General features: G+C 31.5%; 1 protein-coding gene across 13 annotated transcripts; it reads right to left on the bottom strand.

Annotated features, from left to right (window-relative positions):
* Window positions 1-14: 14 nt before the first annotated feature.
* LOC111002882 (matrix metalloproteinase-14) lies at window positions 15-27,656 on the bottom strand. Of its 13 annotated transcripts, none has more exons than XR_002600552.2 (15): window positions 27,459-27,656; window positions 22,464-22,774; window positions 11,171-11,324; window positions 9,527-9,631; window positions 8,812-8,980; window positions 7,823-7,898; window positions 6,638-6,715; window positions 6,132-6,263; window positions 5,699-5,870; window positions 4,069-4,272; window positions 3,543-3,799; window positions 2,957-3,107; window positions 1,434-1,597; window positions 773-869; window positions 358-386 (listed from the first exon to the last, which is right to left on the bottom strand). XR_002600552.2 is itself a non-coding variant. In XM_022273169.2 (14 exons), the coding sequence occupies exons 3-14, from the start codon at window positions 22,608-22,610 to the stop codon at window positions 283-285; spliced, it is 1,749 nt and encodes a 582-aa protein (XP_022128861.2). In that variant the 5' UTR covers window positions 22,611-22,774; window positions 26,536-26,597; window positions 26,691-26,780; the 3' UTR covers window positions 15-282. The 13 variants fall into 13 exon arrangements, 5 of the variants coding, with proteins under 5 accessions (XP_022128861.2, XP_022128868.2, XP_022128853.2 ...); XR_002600558.2 differs by having other exon boundaries at window positions 11,171-11,300; XR_002600562.2 differs by having other exon boundaries at window positions 3,023-3,107; window positions 11,171-11,300.

Below are 27,656 nucleotides of genomic sequence, written 5' to 3'. Positions count from 1 at the left end.
ATAAAACCAAAACAGTCATTTAAATGGTTTAATACAAAATCACTAACGTCAATATCACACTCGAGCTTACATCATCTATTTATTAAGTATAAAAACTATGACTTTTATTAAATTATTGTTCACGCATCAATATAAAAAAAGTTCGCACTCATCACAGCACAGCATTCGCTATACACAATATATCGAACGCGGTTGATACACTAGTGACGTTTGACACTTGACAGTTGCATTGATCACTTGGCAGATGACAGATGAACACAGAGAGACCGTCTGGCAGCAGTGCTAGGCGGCACGAGAGCATAGCGCTACCGTCAGAGCCAGAACCAGAGTCAAGATATTCGAATTCGCCACGAATCCGCTATTTCCAGCACCATCATGAGCTCCATCTGTCCAATACATGAAAAATTAACAATATTTGATTCAGATATCAATTTTTACTTTAAGAATAGACTAAGTAATACGCTTATAAAAATGACTTGGGCTAATAAATAAAAAGTTGGCGCGTTTTGTTTGATTGTAATTTGTCATCTCTAGTCCAATTGTAGGCATGCGATCCGCGGTTCCGATTGACAACTCACAATAAAACGAAACACGACATCGTTTCGTCTTTTTACATTCTAATTTTAAATATTTCAGTCCCAAAATATACATTTTCTTTTTATACTTTGACAGCGATTTCTCAGTCTATTGTGAATACAATGACACAAATGAGTGATGAAAAATGCAAAAAAACCGCGATCAGCGGAAGCAAAAGAAATGAAAATAAACCTACGATGCGAGTGAATGATGGCGCAACGGAGGACGTTTGTTTGTCCCCCTAATATTCCGTACATACTACACTCTAGCTCCATCTGTCTGTACGTGGACCACTGAAACATTAAATTGGTTTAGCAGTCTGTCTATGAGTTGCCAAAACCATCTAACTACTTTGGACCCCAATTCACGCTACTTATATTAAAACGTGCATTTTCTATTTACAATTTAAGATGTGTTTTAGTATTATGGTATTATTATTTTTTTCTTATGTAATAATACGTTTATCATTTATTATTTTTTGTTCTAGAAAAATATACTATACTTAAAACTTGCAACAATAAACACATGCTTTCTTGTTAGTCACACTTTTAAAAACTATGCATTCATCACATGTATCCTGGGTTAATCGGTGCTACCCAACGAAACTTCAAGGTATACGAACATAATTCAATATGTTATTTTTTTTTAATTTACTGTCACTAAAAATTAAGTAACTTCTCAATTTATTTTTCAACTATCGCCATACTAAAAACTATGTACATCTAATTGGCATTGCTACGTCCTCATACGCCAAAATATGACATGAAACAAGCTGAAAGTAACCCCAAGCATGCCGATAAGTCTAGGAAGCAAAGCAAACTTAACTATCATGCAAAAGTGAGGTAAAAAAAACGTACACAGAACGCGTGACATGACATCTGGTATAAATTCACCGCTAATTAATCTCACTGGTATTCATTTCCCCTACAACTAATTGAGTCTTTTATTTTTATGTACAATTCAGGAACATCCACTTATTTCCTGAACCAGAAGAACGATCTGGGTGCGGATGATTTTACACCTAAAAGACAAACACAAAACACAAATTGTAACGACCCACCACAGGTGTTCGTGGTAAATGTGCTCATCGTGATAGCACTGTGCACTTATAACAAATAAACAATTAATATACAAGATATTTGATTTGAGCTGTGCCTTTTCGTGCACAAAGCATTTGTGCTTCTAATACAATATAACTTTACGTCTATATTCTCTCAGGTATGTTCGTAGGCGCCCAGAAGCCAATTTATCCGTTTCGATGGACCATCAACCATCAACCACTGCTCAAGCGAAAGCGACATAACTTAATTATTTAACCGACTTCAAAGGTGATGATTCGTCGTGTAGTGGATACTTTTAATATATATAACCAGTCCGGATGTAATTGTAGAATTCTAGAGAGAGTTATAGGAACTATTGAACATTAATTGAACAGATAAAAATAATTAGTAGGTAGCCTTAAAAGCCTCTTTAAGTTTTTATATTTTTGAAGTCGGCTGTAGCATTTTAAATATATGTTAGGGCTGTTATTAAGCGGTTAATAGCAAATTCATAAAATTGTTATTAGCGACTCGTCGCGGGTTAAAAGTTGAAAATGGTTATGACAAAGGGAAACGCTGGAAAGAGAAGAACACATAACGAGTATTGACATAGACTAATCTAATAGACAAGGTAGAAGACACAAGACAAAGCGGACTCATCCAAAATACAGTGGCGTTGGTCACGGTCCTAATTATTATCTGTGTCTTTTTGTGTGTCTTTGTAATATTTATATGGTAGTGAAGATTCAACAAAGTTGATTTTAATTTTAACACTGCGATTATGTATAAGTTTTTTTTTATGTAATAAGAGGGAAACGGGCATGAGGGTCATCTGGTGTTAAGTGTTAGCCGCCATCCGTGGACACTCATATTGCCAGAAGGCTCTCAAGTGCGTTGACGGCCTTTTCAGAATTGGTAGGCTTTTTTTAGGACTATTTTTGACATACTTTTACATTTTAAAGTCTGATTTATTAGCCCGGGTTCCGATTACCAATCGTAATAAACTCGAGTCGATGTTCTGAAAACAAATTCAGTAGTTGATTACCAAAAGATTACGGGTCATAGCAAATACGATAATTAATTTAAGATCCAGTCATTATGTCTCGTTTTATATCCACTCGTAATAGCTACAAGTAGTAATATTTTCAATCAAACATATATTTGATAGACTATAGGAAATTGAACAATGATTTTAGTTCATATATAGAATCAGTAATTTAGTAAAAATATGTAGACATAGTTTTCATATTAACCATATGTGTTATATAAAGGTTAAATGTTATTATATGTATTATGAAATCTGTCTTTCGTGTGTAAGGCACCTGGACGCCGGAACATACCTGCGTCGAAGAGTATATCTCCGACGTCTTCATCATCAGCGGGTGCAACTGTGAGTCTTGCGTTACCTCCGACAGTCCCTCGTGGGGCGCTACTGCAGCCCAGCCACCAGTAACCTGTTGACCTGGGGAACGCTGGGTCGTCTGTGTCCACCTGCAATGACATTTGAATAATTACAGCATGATATACGATATATATATATATTAATGCACGTAGTTCAAAAAAAGGGTATTGGTTTATCAATTGTAAATAAAATTAATTGATAATCGGTAAACATTACATAAATAAAGAGTATCTATTTTAAATTGTATTGTACAGTCAAAAGACATTTTTTCGAAAATGACCGAGGAGCAAATTTATTCATAAAAATATTCATATTAGTGTAATTGGTCCGTTTTAAGTACTCATCTCTTTTCATCATAATGTAAACACAATTCGTCAGAAAGAGACGAAAGAGTACTATAGCTAAAAGCGAGAAATTAGTTTATATATGAATGAGACGATTGTATTGTAAGTTATTTGGTCACTATATAAATAACGAAACGCATATATATCGAATTATTAACTAAATTTAAGAAAAACACTTACACTGAAAGTCCTATCATTGAACCGCCAGTATGTGCCACCCTTAAAGAAGTACGTGTATCCATTAGTATACTGTAGTGCCGCGTCTACATTATCAGGTATTCCCTCCCAATTGGATAAGGGTTTTGGATAAGTCGATTTAACTGGTGGTCGTTGCGCTGGGTCGAATCTCCAGAACTTGGAGCCTTTGTAGAAGTAAATCTTGCCGTTGCCAGACCAGACTAAAGCTGCATCTATGTTATCTGGGATTCCCGTGAATCCTGGAAGGATTTTGAATGGTAAACGTTGGCAAGATTTTTAATTTCTTGGATTTCTCACAAGTTTTTTTTTTGTTTAGCATAAAATATATCCAATAACACAACTTACAATCTCTACGAATAGTGAACAATTATTGTCTTCTATTTGTTATTTTTTTTTTTTTCAAAATATAAAAGTGAGTATTGTCGTTAGATTATAATATATAATATTTATTTAGATAGATGGGATTGACCACAAATTAAATAAAAGCATGAAATAAGGTTAAACTTACCTTCACTAATGTCCTTAGGGTAGTCACCGTCCACTTTCTGTCCGTTATACCTCCAGTACTTAGATCCTTTGAAGAAATAGGTTTTTCCGTTTTTGTATGTGAAGGCAGCATCGATGTTGCCAGGGAGACCAGGCCATGCCCGAGAGATAAGACGAGGATAGCCAGCTGCTACTCCGTTTTCTGTTAGCTTCCAATAATGTTCGCCTAAACAATATTTCATGTTAACGAACTCAAAAAGTCTTGGAAACCAGATTTTTAAGGGCGAGCGTAAAGTTTAATAGTATAATCACATTTTAACAATAAAGCTGAGATTTATGAAACAAAACATTCTTCGACACTTTTTATGTTATTTTTGGAATAGGATATATAGCTTAGAGTAAAGGTAATCGAGACTAATGAACTAAGCAGATATAGTCAGAAAGAGAGTTCCATAGCCTTACTGCGGAGTCTATTATTGTTTCTAGACAGTGTTTCTCTAAAAGGTCTATCATCATGAGGTTAGCTCGAGTATCCAATGCGAGTGTTGTTAAATTACCCCTTGCGTCTTTACTGTGTTCTCTTGTTCAACGAATTGTTTGGTTTCCATAATTTTTTTTTGCTAATATTCTTTCTTTGGGTAAGTATCAGTTCTGTACCTGGTAGACATCGGAGATTTAATGTCTTTACGTATGTCAATTCAGTATCCTGAGGCCTGTCTTAAATAGATCATATCTGTCTTTTGTTAGGTCCACCCAAAGGGAAGGTATGACCCTTCCATTCAGCTAAGATTCTTCCCGAAGTTTGGAGGTGGAGAGTGTTTATTGACATATAGAACAAAACGATTTGTGTACAACGGTGTTAGAATTTATAATAGAAAAGATAAGGCCGCCACTTGCACGATGTTTTAAGGTTCGTATTAAAGTATATATAGATAAATGTCCCCCACGATACAATCGATTCGAATATAGCAAATATAATCAATATTGATAAGTTTTGAGTGTAAAAAATTACACTTGAAATATTTCTAGCTCACTAAATACCAATGCAAATATGTTTCAACACAACTTAACCCCATTTTCCTTATCTATTTGTCACTGTTTGTGATGAAAACTTTTATTATGTTCGTTTTGATTTAAAACAATACAATTATGATAGACTTCGGTCTTTTTATTAATTTATTTTAGTATTTTGTACATTTTTTAAATGATTAATTGTTTACATAATATTATTGTCAGGTACTATTTGAGATAAGAGTAAGCGAGAGGGATTCGGTTTTTTCATATAAATAAATTTATTTAGATTTTAATCCAGGTTAAATTTGATGACGTACATCTTAGCAAGATTCCTGGCAAAACAATTTTTTTTACTTTTATATTTAAGGTACGTATGTACATATAAAGTAATTAATAAGGTGTAGAAATTCTAGAAGATTTCTGTTTACTTTAAAAAATATTGTCCAAGTATGATAACAATGTACTTGTTTAGTAGTAGTAAAAAGAGTTTCTTGCCAGCTCTTTCCCGCCCTGATAACTGATAGTATATGTAAAATTAGGATAAATTTAACATCTTTTATATTGGCTTTCATAAGTGAATCTATATGAATAAAGTTATTTTGAGTTGAAGTTACGTATTAAAATAAATATTTGCTTACCTTTGAAAATAAATGTTGCGCCGTCAGCGGAGTTGAAGATGGTGTCAAAGCTGGGGTCGGAACACAAAGCGGGATCTTCTGATGCCGGCTGTTGAGTTGTAGCGCGAGGGATTTTGGGGTTTTGGGAGAAACCACCTCCGATGTCGATTTGAGATTTGTGCCCGTATAGAGCCTGAAATTATTATATTAATTCTTGTAATCTTTGTATGTTTTTTTTTATTTATAATATACTTGTAAAGTTTTAATGTAACATTCACGTACGTTTAACTTGACATTTATTTATTCGGAAACCAAACAGAAACATCCTTATAATAAAAAACAAAGTCAAAAAAATAAAACACAAAACAAACACACTGGACGCATCCACAATAGGTTACACTTATACAACCATATGATACAAAAAATGTATAAAAATAAATCAATTAATTTATACCTGAATACCCTGAATATCATCTTGGTCCAACTGGAAGGCGGGGTCATAGCCCCTATAGAAGGGTGCCATGAGAGCTGATCTTACATCGCTGTGGGAGAGACCCAGCGAGTGACCAAATTCGTGGGCGGCTACCTGTAGAGTTAAATATGGTTTAAGTCCAAGGGGTTAAGTACTAAGGATATCAACTGACCCATCAAGTGCCTTTGAAATGCCTTAATTACCAGAAGCACCCTAGATCCTTCACAAAAGGAAAAAAGTTTTGTTATTAAACTTAAAAATGTATAGGCGTATTTTTACATTTAGTATATGTAAGAAATATGAAAAAAAAATACCCCAATTAAAACTATAAACTCAGCCTGATTAAAGTTTTTGTGCGGCGGTAAATAAAATCATTGAAAAATGATATTGAATGAAGAAAGATATTTAAAAAAGACTACAATATATTAAATAATTATATTGTAGTCTTTTTTTTAATAACTTTGGTGATATATTTATATTTAACTTACTTGGAAAAGATTTGTTCCTCGTTTTGAATTGATTGACCACACTTCCGCATCGTCGAAATGAGCATCACCACCGTACACCTAAATATTATATAGAATTAACATACAAATCACTGCCACGTCTTGGAACGTGCTAAAGAAGTTATTCCGCTAAGGATGTATACAACGACGCCACCTTAGCCACTGACAGAGCCAGTAGAAACAGCCCGTGCTGAGCTGTCAACACCCTTCAATCCAACAGCGAGATGCCATAAAAATAGAGTCATAATATAGTCATATAGAGCCTAGGCTCGGGACGCCAAGTCCAAGACTTGTCGATGATATTTACATTAGATTGGAAGAACTGTTCACTAATCCTTCCTTCACATTATAACTAACTACATGGTCTATAGTCAAGGTATAATATAATTTAAAGTATTTATCATTTTTAATACTGTTGTTCATTTGTTTTATTGTAAGCCACACAACAATCAAACTAGTAGGTTTTAGGCATATAACTGTGTTTAGTTAAAAAAAAAATATGCGTTAGGCGAGAATCAAATCCAGAGGGTCTAGAATGTTCTTCAGAGAAAATATTAAATAGTTATTGCCGGTTTATTATTCTATAGATACCTATCACGATTAAACGACGTAATTCGTTTTTTATTACATTTTTTTTTCACATGACCTATTTTGTGCGTTATGAACAAAACCATAAAAGCGGTTGCTATATTGTTGAATACTTTACATTATTTCCTAATAAAACTCTATTGACCAAAAACATATTAAGTATTTATGTAAATTACAATAACATGAAATTTCTCTTTTTGCTTTAGTAATCTGTTACTTCCGGTGATAAATGATATAAAAATTGCATTATGAAACCTTTTACGCATGCTTTTGTTTGCTATACGTTACCATAGCAATGTATATGCGATAATATCACATAAAAAACTAGTTAGAATTGTAATTTACATATAAAATTCTGTGAACGTTCAATGATTGTTTTAATGAATACATCAAGAGGTGTTCAATTCTATCAAAATCTCTGTTTTGAGAGCTCAAAGCATTTATACTCAGATTGTAACTAATAATAAACGGTTCTTTAAAGAACTATGCATGATACCTATGATATATGTTTCCCTAGAAAGTATAACTGTTTTTATATTACTAGAAATTTTTCTATTCTTAATTGCTAAGTATACTTACAGGGAAATAGGCGTGGGCAAGGGTGCCACCAGGGCCGTCGAAGGGATCACCATCTCCGTGCTCACCTTTCTCAAACCTGACGAAATCATATCGAATAGTTATAGAGATTTAGTACTATTAATGCTATGTATAGCCGAGTCTTTTACCTTCTGTGCCTACCAATTCAAAAAAAATATTGTTTCAATGAAAAGCTCACCAAGATTTAAATTTTCAAATCGCCTATACAAAGATACGACCCCTTACATCCCCCTACAACGTCCCAAACTTTCCTTCTTCATAATATTAGTATATGTATGTATGGAGATAATGAAAATAATATCCAAGTTATAAAATTGAACTAGAAGTGTTGGTTAACTTGTGAGTCAGTCTTAGTATGCGTCATATAAGATATAAAGTGTACGGAAATATTGAGATAGCCTTAAAAGCTGCAACATATTACGTATAAAAAAAAATTTAAATTTCACTTCATTAGTCACTTCCTAGTTCTTAAACACCCAGTACTGGAATACCAGTGTAACCAGCACTGGCAAAAATACTATATTAAGGTCAACGTTTAATGTAAGCTGTCATAAACAGCTAAACGACATTCAATGCCAGCAATTTGTGTTACGCCAGGCTGATCACCATTGTACCGAAACAATTTGTGTTCAGATTGTATGACAGATACCACTGTACTGTAAATGTTTTACAACTTCCACATTTTTTAACGTTACTCGTGATTTCTTAATTAATATTAAGTAAGATTAATCGTTATTATATGCAAAATTGAAAATATGAAGGCAAAAGTTATATTACAAAATTATGGTCCAAATTTCGAAGATATTGAGCCTGACAAGTTTGTGACTTCAGACATAAATTGGATTACAGGTGTAAATTATTTTTTTATCCAAAATAGATTAAATTTCGTGGTAATTAAATTAAATTAAAATAAAGTAGTTTCTGTAAGTTTTTGAACTTCATACAAAACAAATATTATTAATATAAATTACCTTATTTCAATGTGTACTTGTCCTTTTCCTTTCTGAGTGAATGTTAAGTCGGTGTAGTCAGCCCAAACAGAAAAAGCTTTGGCTAATTCCGCGTCCACTTCAGCGCGATTCAGCCTTGATGGGTACTTTGAGATCTTGTATGTTAGATTCTTCACACGCCATCTGGAGCCTGGAAATATTTAAAACATTTTATTTTAAATATATTTCATTATTATAAATACAGAAATGACATTAATTGTACTTTTTTTGTAACGCTTAAAATTTATTAAAAATGTAGTAGAAAACTTCAATTTTCTTCTTCCAAGGAAATAAAATCTCTAGCAGAGATTAACAGAGAAGGCAGTTTTTAAATTTATATGTTAAAAGTTCGTGCGCCAACCAATCAGTAGCCTTTTTCCAATTTGTATCCTTATTCGCATATCCCATTTTTCTCATATAAAGAAAAAAATTGCACCGAAGCAGGATTTAATTTATTTTTTTATTTACCAGGGGGCAAACGAGCAAGAGGCATAAATATCCTGACAAAACGTCTTAGTAAAACGTATTATATATTTTATGTTTCATTGATCAGTAAAATCATGACGAGACAGTAAAAAATGTTTTAAAAATTGTTTAAAAGTCATATTTCGAACTTAAAAGTATTTTTTTTTAAATCAAATAGAAGACTATATAAGCTGCTGCTGGCACTATGTCATAAGAGGGATTTTGGACTTACCTTGAAGTGCGTATCGCTTCGCTCGGCTTTCGCCAAAGCCCACTTTATCACGAACACCGCATCTTGGTAAAGACATCACGTTAATTGTCTCGTCATCCAATTCACCTATAGAATTAATTATAATAGTTATAATTGTATATTTCTTAACAGTTATAAAGATGTTATTAGCAATTGTATTCTATTTATATTATCTGTTGAAAAAAATATTACGTAATAAATATAAGGATAAGATCCAAGGGAGATATGAATATTTTATTTAAATAACCAATTTGTATTTGGAAATGATATTTAAATTAAAAACTTATAAGCTAAATACTTAGAAGACCATAAAATATGAATGTACTAGATAAAGTACTCTTGTAACTCGTGGTTCAAGGTATATATTTCTGTTTCTATAATTTATATTTTTTTATGAGTAAGCTCAACAATGATTATCTTCCCAACAAAGTGCAAAGGTCAAACGCACTTCCTCGGACTTGCCGAAGATATATGTCATATATATATAGCATTTTTACTCAAGTAATCAAAGCACATCTAAAGCTTATTCACAGGAATACTGAGAAGCCAATATGCAAGCTCCTCATCAAACCACGTATGATTTGATTCAAGTTCAAACCACGTAATAGTATGGTATTTATTCTGCATGGCGTGTAGGTATCTATATATAATTGCATTGTCAATGCCGTCGATTCTGCAAATCATGTTCTGTCGTCAGGCTTACAGCCAAGGTACTTTGTTGGTTCAAAGAGCATATTATCGTTTTATGTACTTTAAAAAAAGATTAATATCGTCGTGTGGTTTTCACTCATGTCTGTACAAATTTTCGAAGAAGTCTTCAATGGTATTTACTTATCAAATAATCTTTATTTTACAGTACGTAAGCTGCATTCTTTTTTCACTATTGTTTTGGTTACTTTTAAAGTGAAAATATATTGATAGAATTTGAAAATAATTAAGGATATGATTCAATGCGGTCGCAGTAGCAAGGTCAGAGAGTAATGGGTTACCACTACACTAATTACGTCAAACGATTCGTCAAACTATGGTCACGAATACATATTATACGTTAGTTGCCATATGGTAGCAATATAACTTACACACTTTGATTACCCAATATGGACGCCGTATTAAATGGTTGACATTATCAATAATTCAAAAGAGGCTTTGGTATATCCACATTTTGTTAAACAAGTTAGTTTTAAATAGGTCCTTTTTATATTAAATACATAATAAATCTTTGGATGTAAAATAAACCGCGCGTGTACAGTAATAAAATAGAATGATTCATCCACCTTTTCTAGACCTGTCGCCAATAAATATACTTTTTTATTAGCGTAAATGTTATCTGTTTAACATTACATACGACATCGTTTGATTTAAAATAATAGTTGAATATCTTTACTATATTGTCATTGGTCTACTCCATGATACTCGTCATATCATGGGTTCACTGTGAAACATGGGATCTGGGTTGGGAGGTACAAGTAAGTGGTTTTGTATAAAGAATAATGATTTATATCAGATACAGGAACACCTTGATAATGACTTCAAGTGCAGATATGCACCTTGCATTTTAATATTGTCAAGTGTACTTTTTATTCTTATTTAAAGACAGAAAGGATTAGTATTTTTTTCTATATATACCTGTAGTATTCAATCCCGCGAAGCTCTGAAACTCTGCAATTGCCCGTCTCCAAGAACTTTCGTCCATAATATGCCCACTGGAGGGATTCTTCACAGATGGGCTGAGGTAGCCATATTGAGCTAAGTACATCTGGAAGTCAATGTCATAATTAGACTGCCGTATCCATGATGGATATGGACCTTTGTTAATAACAAGAGCATGAAATGTTAGAAAGCTTTTCATTAACCACAAAACCTTAGCATTAAAATATTTCAAGACAAGCCAAATTATGTCAGTCTCATACTTTTTAGAATATAATTCAATTACAATGCACTATATTAATTTTTGACATTATTAAAGGTTACGTCGTGGATATTATTTTAATATTGTACAAAAATCATGTTGTTCTAGGTGTGGTTTAATGAAAAAGCCTATAAAAGAGTTTAAGCATAGATTGTAAAACATATGTTGAACTAAATAAAGACAATATTTAGGTTATTGTCATTTATTAATATAAATATCACATAAAAGAAAATACACTTTACGGAATTATCTGTTTTTATTTATTTTTAAATTAAAATTAATAAGTAACTAGTGTTTTACAATAATCATGGTCAAGTTATCAATTTGTGCATTTCCTTTGAATGTTTGAAGCAATTAATTGCACTAATTTAGCGTTATGACAAATAACAGTTATATATGAGGTAAAAGTGATAAATATTAATAGGTATTCGTTAACAATTTCCTTTTATGACGCCATTATATACGTCAAGTATTCGCACCGATGAATAAGTACCTACTTCAGAGGAGAAAAAACTGCACATCCTATGAGTAATGCTTCCTTCTACGCAATTAAAATACGATGATTAGAATCAAAATAAAAAAAAACAAATCTATAGCAAAAAACGTAGGTGCAGTTTGAAGCTTCCAAAGCCGCAATAAGAACATAGATGTATAGCATGAACGTTTTGCCCTTTTTAAAGATAAACGGCTGCACCAATTCGAGTGTTTGTTTTTTATTTTTTCCCTTGACTTTAGGGAGCTTTTAAGAGAAAAAATTGGAAAACATGCTCAGTAAAAGAATAATATTAAGGCAAAACAAAGTTTGCGTTGGACCTAACTACTAATAAGCATTTTCATACATATAGAAAATATTTTTACTAGATTATTCTATTGAAAAATTTAAAGTCACACTGCTAATTTTAATTTTATTTATTAATTACAAAGATAGGCTTAAAGCATACTCCAAAACCAAATGTAACCTTCATATATGTTCGGTTATCATATACTATGATGGTTCGTGTTCGTGACATCATGTTATGGTGTTTTCATAGGTTTAATGTACGCGCGTGCGCAAGGCTACATATTGTTTACTCTTAACTCTGATTACAAGATTAAACATTTCGATTAACAGTTCACGACTTTAGGTACTACATTTTTAAAGAATAGTCAATAATTTATAATAATAATTTTAGACAATATCTTGCGTTTGATGCTCTTTGCATAATACTTTTCCTTTTGCTTTACGCATTATAAAGTAACTTTTAACACTTCTTGTTACTGTAAAATAGTAAGTTGTTCTTAGTATATACTCAGTCATTGGGATTCCTTTTTCAAAATTTAAATCGATATTGTTTTGTTGTATACAATAAAACATGTTCTACAACATGTAAATTACTGGGCAATTTTTATCAAATTAGTTATTAGATTCTTTGCGATACCGAACAACTACATTCATAAGAAAATAACATCAACTTGCACAAATAAAACTCTAATACTACAACGAATTTGCTACCTATTGTGTTAGCCTTTAGCAAAAAAGCTTTGCTGCATTGTACGCTATAGAAACAAAGCTCTTTTTACCTTTGTTACTGTAATAGCAAGACAGTGGCTTGTATATAACAAGACAGAAATCGTATAGAACAACGCGCTATTTACACATTCTTTATCACTGAGCCAGACGTTTGAGTTTGTATGCAGATTATGATGTGAACGACACAGCTCTTATGTTAACCAATAACCACAAGTATGCAGCGACCTTGGGCGTCGGCGCATGGTACGCATCATAATGTGTGCCACGCATCTCCGACTGGCACTTCTTTGTTTCATCTTATATATGCCGCAGTCAATACCCTTTATTGTTTTTCCTTAACAACAATCACTGCAATACGTGCGACACATGTAATGTGCCGTAGAAAAATATCGAAGCAATTGCAAACGCCTAATCGAGTTCAGTTACGTGATGACACCCGAGTTCCTTTTTTTTTTAATTAACCGCTTCTACGTACAAAAACGTATTAATTTCTTACATTATTTTTGGGGTAAGACTAAAAAAGTCTGCGTTATATAGGGTCAAGTTCAAGGTGTGAGAGAGAATGTGAGTCGACCACAGCCGCAGGTTACTGGGACGACAGTAGAGACGACCACGTAATCTTTCCCAGTTATCATATGCATGCGTCCTAGAGCTAAAGAATTGGTCAAAAGCCGTATTTATAGACAATTTCTAAATTTTAAACTATTGTTGACTAATAACAAGACTTTCACTAACTTGGGTAGTGCAATAAGATGGGAAATATTAAATATCTGAACACATAAAATCCGAATTTGTCAACATTTTTTCTTATTTTTACGTTAATTTTAGTATAATTAAGCAATTAGCAGTATTGTGTTTGTACAACAAACATAAACACCTAAAATCTCAACTCTGTGTAAACAGTTAGTAATTGTTTATGGCCCCAAGTACTCGTCCCACCTAAGGGACATTGACATTGCATGGAGTATTGTTCTGTAAAGAATTTACGATTGCATTGAAAAGATTGAATTAATTTTAAGATTCTTCACCTTTATTTTTACGGTATTCATTTTATCCAAGTATAAAGGGATAAGTGTCATGGGATGTAATGGTGATATTATTTGAAAAAGTATATGTTTTAAATGCGGTCGAAGAATGTATACCAAGTTTCTTAACTTGCACGGCTGCGGTAGTGTAGACGCCTTTTTTAAATTTAGTAAAATTAATGATCATTTTTAACTTAAACTGATTACAATATATTAAATATTATTTTAATATTGAGACCTAATTTCGCCTTCACTAAGGCTAAACATCTGTCTTCTACAGAAAACTATCTAAATTTATCAAAAGTTTAATAACACTATATTTTATATAATTAATCATCTTGTGCTGGTAAATACATAAATTCACAACATAAAATGTTATTACTGGTTTAAAAATTTTATCAGTGTGATAATCTGTGCATTAATTACATAAATACCTGAGGTTATAAACTGGAATTAATTTATAATGATAAATATGACGTTATAAAAATTACCGCATCAAATGTCCTTGTATATTGTAGTCACAGCAGTTATACTGGTTTTGATTCTTTAAAGTTGACAATTTACAACCGTTAAATCAATTAGGTATAAGCCTTTAATTAACATGACATATTTAATAAATTTAACACTTATGGTAGAATATGTAACATAATATGTCGTGTGTTATACAGAATTTAGTTTATAACAACGTTAATTTTGGAAGTAGTAGGAGAATAAAAAGCCTCTTGTTTGATGGACGTCGTATATACTATATTACACAAATAATTAGATATTCGTCTGACATCCCTAGTACCTCTAAGGGTAGGTTACGTATAAGGTTGAGGAATAAAAAATAAAAAAAACATTTTTGAAACAGACAACCTCCAAGTTGGTGAATATACCTAGGCCTGCCTCTAGGATTTCCTATATAAACAGCATTCCATTAAAGAATTGAAATAAAAATATTTTTTTAACTAAACTAGTATTACCGTTTGACTTCCGCTGTTTGACATTGACATTTGACACATAATATATGAATAATAATGGTCATTGCGAGGCACGCATTATAGTTGAGGTATGCTTACCGTGTCTATAATACATCCTTATATATCTCATCTGTGGTCAGTTAGTAAACCGCTATACATACTATATATAGTGCAAATTAATTATGTTGTCAATTTCACGTAACTGTAATTCTCATTATCATCTTGTGAGGATTTGTTAATTCTTACAGGCGTAACGAGGTTAGTGTGTCCCACTAACGGGTTTGAGACCGGTCATTGTCAGTATGTATCGGAAATGCCACAGATCACTTTCGCGCGCCAAAATGAGGTGCCGAAATTACTGTTCTACACTGTTATTTTGAAACGTCAGCGACGTTTACTTCGTTTTATTACACTGTATTTATTTAAAGATCTGTGTTTGAAGTATTTTCTTCCATTGGTTACTTTGTAACTTTATTGCCAAACCAATTTTACGGGCTTCGATGCCCTCCAATAGCAATTATTAAAATTGGAATTTCTGATTCAACTTAACTATCGTAGAATGTGGTGTATGAAAACTTAAGTAATAAAAAAATTAACATTCTTAAAGGATTGGGAGAGTATGGAATATAATGCTTTATATTATATAATACGTAAAAACGTAACCTTTTACTAGAAAGTGTGTGTTTTTCAGTGTTTTTCCACTTTCTGGCATCGTGAAACACAAATCATGGTTTCTTATTATAACTAAACGACTAATTAGTGTTAAAATCCAAGAGGTCACGGCTTATACACGACCGCTGCCATTTTTAAAATTGTTCAGCATTCCGTAGAGTCGTTTTGATGATGATAAATTTTTCGATTTCGCTTTTTATAAAAAAAAAATATGTCTTGGCTTCTTTTTTGTAGAATGACTAATCGTGGACCTAATCATACCTTTCATCATTCAATGTAAGTACATGAGATAGCTAAGTCATTGTATTTCAAGGGCACTGGAATGCTCGATAGATTATAGATTATTATAAGCAAATAATATAAAAGTCCACAGTTTTACAAAGAAATCTTAATAAACTGTATTAATTTATAGCAACAATATTAATTTTTTTTATTAAAATAATTTGAACGTGGATATAACATGCATGTATTGTAATATAAAACTCGTCATAATGGGATGTATGCGGGCAATAATCACGGCCTCATTACCAGTGTTAAAATTACAAAATTTGTGAGACATATTCTATAGTAATGGTTTGATTTATGTTCGAAATATTCCATTTTTGAAATTCGACGCCATATATAAAATTAAGACCATTTAATGAAATAAAAACATTGGTGCAAATCTTCCCATAGATAAAATAATAAAGCGTCGTTGTTTACATTCCTATTTTATCGCTATGATAAGGACAAGGTGAGTGCTGTCCTTATTGGGTGTCGAAACGAATTTTAAATGGATGAGTCTTTGGTTCTAGGAAGTTAAGAATGACACTGATAGCCTCTAGGGTTTAACACGTGCACAAAAATAATAGCCCTAATAGATTTGTTTAAACACAAGATACACTCGCTATCGTAGTTACAAATTAAAAAATCAATATTTGTTGCTCTGTCCTTACATAGATACTGATTACAATTAATAGTCCAAAACATTTTCAGGCCATGACTTGGCTACATTTTCATACTCATGTTAACGTTATTTACTCTACTACAAGTCGCTAAAAGAATTTGTATAATGAAATCGTATACATTCGCAATTGATAAGCTATTTTTTCTCAACAATGTCATTAAAGAAATATTTTACAGCTTACTGTTAAGATCTTACAACATCTGGAAGCAAGATAATCATTATGGATATTACAAATGTCCATAAAGTCAAAAAGTATTAAGATGAAAATGTATTCTTGCGTTTTAATATGTAATAAATATTTTTCTTGTGCGGTTTCTCAGCAACACCTTACAAGATTATTATCGTTAAGTATAAAATTACGTGTATGAATTGTTATTTACATGAAGTTCTTACATTATCAAGATGTACAATAAAACTATTTTTAAGGTATATGTATATATGTACGATGCGCGCGCACACCAAGACCTAAAGTCGACAACGTAAAGTTAGGTATAGGTATATTATATATTAGGTGGCATGTAAACCGATAACTTTGTTCAAGTTGTATATTCTAGTATTTTTATATTTAGAACACGTGGTTCATAACAGTACAATTAAACAGTGTGAATATTTAAATATTATTTTGGTGTTTTTAAATCAATTTCATATACGACGGTGACAGTATTTACTAATTATTTCTTTATTTAAATAAAATCTATTTGATTAATTTTAATATTTATCGTTCATCACTACTGCATTTTAGTTTTTTTTCCATACGCCAAAGAAGTTTTAACGCGTGTACATAAGTACACACACTCTTTTTTCATTCAAGGTTATATATACGTATACTTATGTAAACGAAATTTTACTATATTAAAAATATAATATAATATTTATTACACACTAATGAAATAAAAAATATATATAAGTAGTAAATAAGCTAATTAACTGTCGCTTAAAAACAAAACAAAAACTAGCCATTAACAATAAAGCATAGAAAATTTAAATGACAATAGCATCGTAATACTCAATAAACCTTAACGCGATCAGCCACATAATGAAAAATCAACTACGAAGTAAACAAAACATAAATTATCTACTACGTGAAAATACTAAACAACTCGTGTATGGGATACACACGTGTATGGTTAACATATTAAAGATTTTGAAACGCAATCACAAACGCGTGGACTCATAATATAAGAATAATTGGATCACAATTTGTAGTTAATATTTTATTTACGTCCATATTATTCAAGATAACTGCGCAAAGATCGTAAATGCTTGCGATTTAAGTTATCATTACAATATCATAAATTTGTATTAAATTAAATTATACGTTTATTAAAGGAGTGTTTGTGCTATAGTTAATCTCATTATATTATTGCTGTCAATTAATGACAGCAGAGAAAGTAGTATTTCGTTTTGAACAATATTCTTAAAATCGGTTAAATTAAAATGCGGTATAATAGACTCCTACAAAATATAAAAAGTGCAGGCAGCCTAGCAATATTTAAATTAAGATGAAAAGACCTGAAGATTGAGTGATCCCAATCTACGGAAATGAAAGTTCATCCAAGTTCTACCAAGTTTCTTTTTTTTTAAATTGTAACGCTAGCATGTAAGTGTTCTCATGTAAGTGACTAATGTCTATTATGAGAATAAATGTCTTTAAACCTAAAATCTTCGAACGAAACATTTGTTTTTATTTGTATAACTCGCCTTTTCAGGTTTTCAGTAATGAATTGTATTGCGTAATTGTAGGGGGCGGAAGATACATTGTTTTTTATAAAACTATTTACACTAATCACTACTAACCGCCCCTTTTACGCAATAAGATGAAATTACAGTAATTAATACAGTTTATGTATTATTTACGTTCAGCAATAATACTTATTCGAGCAGGTGAGATATATAACAAGAATGTTGTCATATTTCATTGCTGATATAACATATCCTTTTAATACAAGACCAGTGAAATTACAATGTTTTAAAGCACTGATCTGCCTTTTTTAACCGCGGCGTAAACATAAGAGACTTGAAATTTTCAGTTTGAATATACAAAAGCTTAACCGGCTGTTTATTATTATTCTTAAAGTGATCGTGTTATATCTGAATAAAAAATTTAAATCTTGCATGCAATATATTAATATAGGCAAAAAACGTACATTAGTAAAAGTGCGATTTAATATAATGAATAGACGAGCATTTAGTTAAATAATTTATTTTCTTATGAATTTTTTTTTTTAGAAAAATTTCGTTTGTTGCTTCATATTGCCCTTTGTAGGATTGATCGCGTTCGTCACGTGTATTTCTCAAATCACCAAGTTATTATAACTTACAATCAATTCCGCAGATTGCCGCCAATCTTCTGCAACTCGTGTGAGGTTTTTCTAGGAAATTTTCCTTTGAACAAACGTGTTTCTCACAGCTTTACATTAGACCACTTAACGTTTAGTTTTAGTTTAGTTTGATTACTTTTTATTTAATTTATTATCTACGTTGTAATCAAGTTATTTTTATTATAATGCAAAACTATATGGGTAAGTGAAAAGCACAATGTCATCTTTTAGAAAGTTATGTTTTATTAAGCTTTAGACTTAACAACAAAGAAAATTGTACCCTTAAAAAGACAGATCCTATAACTCAAGAGAAAAAGGTGTCATGTTATTGTCGTTTCTTGTTTATATGTATGATTTGTTAAAATGACGGAACATGATGAACAATGCGAGCAACAGACTGGCCGTGGCGCGGAGGCTGAAGGTCGCTGGGTGCTTCCTGTGTGCGTGACGAGAATCACCACAAACAACATAACGCAAATAATTACAAACCGCAAAAATCTCTATATTTGTCTTATCAGTTGCATCCTACATGTGCATGGCGATTAGCGAAAACTCTATAGCCATTTCCCAATATTTATTTAAAGTTTATTATTTTTAGTTTTATTAAAATATACATATATGTATATTTTAATAAAACCAATATAATAATATAAAAAAAAAATATAAAAAAATTTAAAGTTTTACTTTAAATTAATTATTGGTATTTCGAGATTTTATTAAATAAATCTTTCAGAATCTAACGAAGTGATATTTTCTTTTGCTTTGTGTACATAAAGACACTATTTTAGATAAATTTACGGTTAACGACAGATGTTATTTAAGTATTCATGGAAACTGACTTATTCACTAATCGCTACACATTATCTGCATTTTCTACGGAATTCTCCAAAATTTACTTCTCACGATCGTGACTAGAGTACGTCGTTGAAAAATGCTGTTCGAGACCCGTTTATCTTTTCAAAAAGGCTTAGATCGTGAGATCACATGATTAACATTTCCTAAACACATAAAAACAACTCAATACTTTTGTATGCTTACGGCGTATATAGAAACGCAAAACACAAAAGAATGCCACTACAAAATAAACTCCTTGGTCATTGGTATTAAAAGTTCATTGTTCGAAGAAATTTTTACGAGATATGTCCGTTCGTAGGGACATGCGTAGAATTTTTATAACCCATTAATCTCATGAAAACAAAGTATTGACAGTTTCTGCAGGGCATTGTTCTCGTGGTGGTGGGAGAATGACCGTCTAGATTTGGGTGTGTGCCATAACTGTACCCTTTGAAAATGACAGGAAATACCATATTGTGTGGTGCAGGGTAGATGACACCAAATCACGTGACTAGTACATTGACCTAAAAACTCGGTATCCCTTTGATACAATGGTTCGTGACAAGACTTGTGCAGCCGGAGCGTATCCTAGTAACGATTGCATTTCAATACTTCTTCCGGTATTTTCATAAACAAAAGCTTATGTAACTCACCATATTCCAAAGAATGCTTTCCACCCTCTTTACTTTAAACGACACATCCAAACTACCAATGCCTGATGCCTACCAATGATTTCAAGCAATACATTACAAATAGTAATGTAAATGAAAAAATATGGAGTTTGTACAACAGAAATATCTTAAATAAATATATTTAAGATATTAGCGAAGGTTTCACATCCATTTAATTCCGAATTTAATGCCTACTCATTTTAATTGATAAATGATTAAATTTTATGGTATTCAACAAGTGAAAATCAATTTGAAAGCGATAACTAAGCCTTGACATGGGGCCAAAATCTAGTCAACGTGACGTTAAAATATCATTATTACAGATTGAATAGAACTTTCTCTATAATCTTCAAGGTTTTATATTTAGATAATTGGTAATTTAAGGTAATAATAGAAAATATTACAAGCTTGCAAAATATTAGTTAAATAGGGTAATCGAAATGATTGTATTTTTAATTATTATTAAAAAAATTGAATAGTTTTGCTATGACATATGAAAACTTTTATTCTTAATTGATTGAAACTGGTTTTTCTTTCTAAATGTTGATTATTGTGACAATCCTGAGATTCTTTGGACATGTGCACGCAGAGGTCTTGATAACTTCGAGAAGGTTGTGGTGATCGGTAGAGTGGAAGACAACACCCTTAGGCTTTGGACACAAGCACTAATACTTGCCGAGGACAGTGAGGAGTGGAGGAAGATACGGAACACGATTGTGACAAAAGAAAAACGCGACTTAAAAAAAGACTAGAAGATTAGTCAGACTTTGATTTTAATGTAACGCAATGGAAACGTTTGCATGTCAATAATATAATAAACATATGTCGGTGCACTATGGCCTAGAACTTGGCGGCAAGCGAGTTCAACTGGTTCATGAGTCACGGTACGTTACTGTTTCAAAGAAACATAATATAACTTTATTACTGTTTCCTCTTTGAGCTGATTCACGAATCACTGACCGCTGTATCTTTATGTAATCTCTTGTTCCTCAAAATGATACAGTTTTAAATGCTTTTGCATTGCGTAATACCGTTGTATACTACTAAGAAGCTGATCAACAACAAGTCGCTTGGACGCTTTTTAAATAATTTTGAATAGCTCTATTGTAAAATTGTTAAAATGTATTGCTTTCTCACGATAATAAATAGGACCTAAGCAAATAACGATTAACGTTATTTTTTTAATCGTTTTATTTAGAAATTAAAGAACACATCCATCTGTAAAAGACCGTGAAATCCCTTTTTTTTAGATTTAATATAATAAAATTATTAGTGAGTGAACATAAGATGCTTAAATTTTTCAGGAATATACTAGTTCGGTGTTGGCGCAGATATTCAAGAAGAATTGGGTTAAGAAATTATTGGATACTTCTTCATCACTTTATGTACAATTACTAAGTAAATAATAGATCGATATCTGATTCATTCATGCATAAATAACAAGTCATTAAATTGAATTACCAATAGGTAACATATGACTCACATATTGAGTCAATGAAAAGTATCCAAAAGGATTTTATGAATGAATATACGTTTACTACAGATTTTTATGGAGTAGTGTTCTTCGAATTATGACTCATTTTGGGTGCTCGTCGAGATTTCCGTTTTATAAGATAAATCACTAAAGGAACTACCTGGTGACTCATGAGATCGGAAGCTTATAAATATATCTTCTAATATATTATGTACATATGCAGATGATGGATGATTAAACTGGCACGTGATCAAAGTAAATATTGTATTACGAGCGGGAAACTTTGTAAAAATTGTTATGATATTGTACACGTGTAGTTTCAAAACAGAATATTCAAAATATTAGAAGGTCCTATAGAAGTATAAGATCTAACATGAGCAAAATATTGAACGCAAACGACATCGAAAGTCATAATATGAAAAAAATTACTTGCCTCTAACGTCCAAGGCTTCCTCTAAATAAAAATATATAATAACTTATTCATATGTGCGATACAGAGGTAAATATTAGTCGTCAGAAAATTTGAGGAAACTTTGTTTCGGCGATGGGATGAGAAGCAATTTATAAATAACATTCGATTTTCAAATTAACTCACCATTGCTTTATCTGTGCCGCCAAACGTAGGTGCTGCACTACTTCTTGTAAGGAATATTAGGGCCACTACTGAGGTCCACAAAATTCTTAAACTAGTCTTGCTTATGAACGCCATATTTGATGATATGCTCTCTCTCGTTGAATACATTTATTTCTATTAATAATAATTTGCTATTCTTTCTTATATTATCTATATCTCATACTTATCAAAAATATATATTAACCAATACGGTTACTAATATTTTTATATGTTGCTATAAATATCTCGTAGTCATTTATATTTCGATATGCAGCGCCTCGGAGTTTTGTTATCTGCAACAAACAATTTTAAAGTTAGGAATAACACAAACATTCATCGTTACAAGGTTTAATAAAATCAATATTATATTAATACATGAATCCTATTTAATTACGTTAATATACTATATATACATCTTTGTATTAGAAATACATATAATTAATTGTCTAGGAATAGTTATATATCTGTAAGGGGTATTTTATGTTTCTGAAGTAATATAAAAAAAATAGCAGTTGGTAAGTAATCATTAAAGTATTCGAATATTAATCCATTCAAATAATATTCCCGCTTTTTTGCTCGTTACGTTTTTGTCTTTGGTTAAGAACAAACTCAAATATCAAACAGATAACAATCAGCTAAAAGTGATGCGTATAGCACAGTGACCTAAATTGACGGCATACTTGTCTACACTTATCAATAGATTGTTACGAGCTAATCTACTTTTCTTCTACTCCGCGTACAATGGAAGAGGAAAACGTTTCACTACAGATGTTAATCTTTTCATTTACTATATTTACACTTTAAAATATTGACATATATAATAAATAACTTGAATGCTAATCTTATACAAACACTTGTAGCATGTAAGAGCTCTTTAGATCGGTTCTTGGCCTTAATGACAGTATTATTTTGTTTTAGTATATTATATTTTTAAACTATTGAGATTTTAGGCTATGAACAGGTATTGTTCAATATATAAAAAGACAGCCAGAAATCTATTGTATTCTAGAATTTCGTCGGAAACTTAAGAAAACTTAAAAAAAGGATTTTCGCTTATGAGTTAATACATACAATGATATTAGTTTAAATCAGATTTCGGTTGAAAATCGGGTACAACTTTAAACTTTCGGGTACAAATTTTATTATATTATAGTTCATCTATTCTCTGCATCACTAATTAAATTAGTGATGTAGAGAGGACTGGCTAACTTTGGAGGAGGCCTTCGCCTACAGAAGAGTTCTTACATAATAAAGAATATTAATTTAATAAGGAAAACTAACACAAGTAAAATTAGGATACAAACATAATTACTAATACAAATAATATTGTATGTAGTAAACTTATTTAATCAAAATTCTTGTTTTATAAGCTGTAAGAATTAAAAGGCTCTTTTATTTTATTTTATTAATTAAGTTAGTGATAAAGAAATTTTAGTAAAAGGTCAAGCCTTTTTGTCTACTCAAATAAATTTTTAGCAAATTCTAGTAGTCTGTTACCGAGCAACGAATCACTTATACGAAATTTGATTAAAATCCTGAAAGCTTGGGTTTATTACGGGACTAATATCGGATTCCTCACGTTGTTTGCCTATATCCGAGTTCCGCACAGCCAGGTAAGAATGCATGACCTTAGGGTTGGTAATTCCTATCTACGCTACCCGTACTCTGTTAAGGAAGTAAGCTTTTCCCAAAATCGCAAAAAACAAAAAAGATGACGACAAGTTTGCGCTCAGCAGAGCGTGACATGGTTTCTCCGACATTGGGATCTTACCTAACATTTATTTGAACTTTTTTACTATTGCAATAATAATCTTGAACCGAAATTTAACTTTGTGAAATTCAATCAATTTAAATGAAATGTCTTGTTAGTTTCTAGTTTGTTTTGTACAAATAACTTGTTTGAAGTACCCAAGGACGTAATGGGAATATGCATTTATGTTCCGTTGATTATTTTTTAAGGGACGTTGTATTCCCATGCATAGAACCTACATAACCTATATATTATGTACTTAAAGTTTTATCATATATTCCAATTTCCAACCAACCCGAATATATTTTGACCTCATGTATTCTATATATCTATATATAAACAGCAGCAAAGATAAAGCTTTATTACTTTACTCTACTGCAGTAATACAAAATGTGGGAGTAAATGATTGACAGAGGTCACCTTAACTGAATAATCAGTCGTGCGTGAAAACCAACCGATTATAATGGAAAGTTGATAGAACAAACTAACCAACTATAGAGGAAAACTGTTCATTACTTTACAAATTGTATTGTACATAGTAATATAATAAGGAGCAGTGTTGGCCTAGTGGCTTCAGCGTGCGACTCTCATACCTCGTCATAGGTTCGATCCCCGGCTGTGCATCAATGAAGTTTCTTTTTATATGCGCATTTAACATTTGCTCGAACGGTGAAGGAATACATCTTGAGGAAACCGACTTGTCTTAGACCCAAAAAGTTGACGGCGTGTGTCAGGCACTGGAGGCTGATCACCTACTTGCCTATTAGATTTAAAATTGATCATGAAACAGATTCAGAAATTTGAGGCCAAGATCTAAAGAGGTTGTAGCATCACTGATTTATTTTTTTAATATTATAAAGTTATAATGCTACGCTGTATTTCCTAAAAAGTATTTTCATACATAGGTATAAACCTTTCAGAATTCTACAAATCTAACATGTTCTTAGATTGCGAACCAAGTTCATACACTTTTTCAATCACACAGACAGATTCTCTAAATTCTATAGAGAACTGGATCCTAGAATTCTTCTTAAACGTCCGTATGTACAAATCAAATTTACACCTTTCGGTGGAAAATAGGAACACAAAACCATTATAAAAGATACCTTTGTAAGACCGTGAGAATTATTGAAAATCGTTATTTTGAGATCTTTACCTAAGCATTAGTCTATCGAAGTTGCGGTCATCTGCTTGTATTATTGCATCGTAATACTTATCTAATAGTTATAAGTAAACTCATTATTCTGATTACGTTGTCGATTGTGGTAACTAAGCCCTTTGTAATCTTAGAAGGAAAATTATTTTGTGAGTCAAGATACTGTTGGGTTTTCCTCTTATTATTTTTGTGGAGTTTAATATATTCAATACGACTTGCTTGATTGCGTAGCCTATAAACCTGTTTTTATACGTATTTCAAGTATAATTTGTTTATGTCATCAATATTGGACAAACTCATGACGTATGTAAATTGTTAAATACCGGGCTAAGGAAATATAAATTATGACTATATATAAAGATGCTATAAATAATATATATATTTTAATGTAATTTGACTATGTTACTAAAATAATGTTTGTTATTAGTGATCTTAACATGAAAAATCTATTTGCATTCTACTTCCTACAAACATACAATTTACAAAGATATAGAATGCATATTAATGAGTATGTAGGTATGCACTGCAGATTCCCATCTTTTGACCCTGAAAGCTTTCCTTCTTCCGGAATTTTCTCGTAATACTAATGACAAAGACATAGTCTATGTCTGACATAGTGAGTCATTGTGGAACACCGGAAAGTACGCAAATATACTGTGATTTATTGAGGAACCGCAAAAACACTCAAGTTTAACATACAAACTAAAGATTTTTTGAATGACACCGGAAGACGCAATTTTTACGGAAGGCCTAATGCATAAGATATCAAATCAATTGCAATTAACTTTGATTTCAAAAAGGTTTAATGCTTGCACACTTTAGTTGCTTAATATAACTGAAATTCCGTTATTACAAAGTAATATTAGTAGTATACCGACATCGAGAGTGTTATATCTTCTAAAAATCTTGTATCTTTTACACTTAACTTTTTTCAAAATTACTTATTTAAGCGTGAGCCTAGTTGTACTTAATATACACAAAAAAAAAATTTTTTAAGTAATTTTTAGCAGTTATCAGTGTAAATATCTTTTAAGTAAATTATTTTTAATTTTGACTATATTTAAGTCTAATGTCAGATTAAATCTGGTAACAGATGTGACCAACATTACATGTATATTTCGCAATTTGTGGTATGTTAAAATTATTACCTGCTTATTCCTTGCTTTTTTATTCCACCACAAACGATTTAATCACACATCTAATTGTATACCTATAATTTTAATTATAGAAGATTACATTTATATCCATGTGACTCAGAGGTCATTTTGATAAAAAAACACATAAGTACTAGTACATTTCAAACCTCGTTAATTCAATCACATTTTTCCGGTTCTAACTCTTTAACTAAAAACATGATAAGAAATGGCTTTTCACAAACCTAAAATGAAAAACACTTGGTACGTACTAAGATTCATTTTATCAGAAAGATAGTATACGTCTTATCCATAAAATGTTATCTGATAAGGCCGCCATACTGATACCTATTACAGTTAATGAAAGCGAGAAAAATATTTAAATCCTTTAAAATTCGTTTAAAATTTATTTTAAGTTAATATAAGTCAAGTCTGTTTAACAATATAATAATTGTCACGATCTTTTGTTTATGTTCGTCGTAAATAATTCATAGAGACGATCATATTGTCATCATTTATTCAACTCAAGTGCCCAGGGGACTGACCAGTGCTATATTATATACATGAAATACATACAAATGTGCAATTTTTAAGCTAGATCCTAATCCCTAGTCAAGTTCCAGTAGGAAATCGTGAAGCTAATACAAATTTTTGAGCTGATCTTAAGAGGTTTAAACAAAAGAGCTATTAAGTTTTTTCTCGTTTTAATTAATACAAATTGCGGATTCTTAGTAATCAATTCAATTAATGACAATTATATCTTACAATTGTCGCATAACATCTTAAGTTTTTTGTAAGATCTTATAAGTAACATAACACAATATAAGTATTGTGGTACATTGTTTTTTTAATAACAATTTGATGAGAATAATAAAATTGTTATTAAAAAAAAAATGTTTTTCATGGGTATCCAAAAGTTTGACGCAAAAATATCTCACCTGTATAAAATTCCGAGCTCACAAAATCCTCATAAATTCACTAATGAACATTGATATGTGAAGTTCACTCACAGGTTCACTTTTCTTTGCAATTACACGAAATTTCAAAGAAAATATGTCGTGATGACCGGCACGAGCGATCGTAATGCCTTCGAAGGCACAACCTATCGCACGACGCGGCAAACAACGTGTGTCGCG

Source organism: Pieris rapae, chromosome 12 (genome assembly GCF_905147795.1).
Source record: "Pieris rapae chromosome 12, ilPieRapa1.1, whole genome shotgun sequence".
NCBI classification, from domain to species: domain Eukaryota; kingdom Metazoa; phylum Arthropoda; class Insecta; order Lepidoptera; family Pieridae; genus Pieris; species Pieris rapae.
This window is presented reverse-complemented; position numbering and strand designations above follow the sequence as displayed.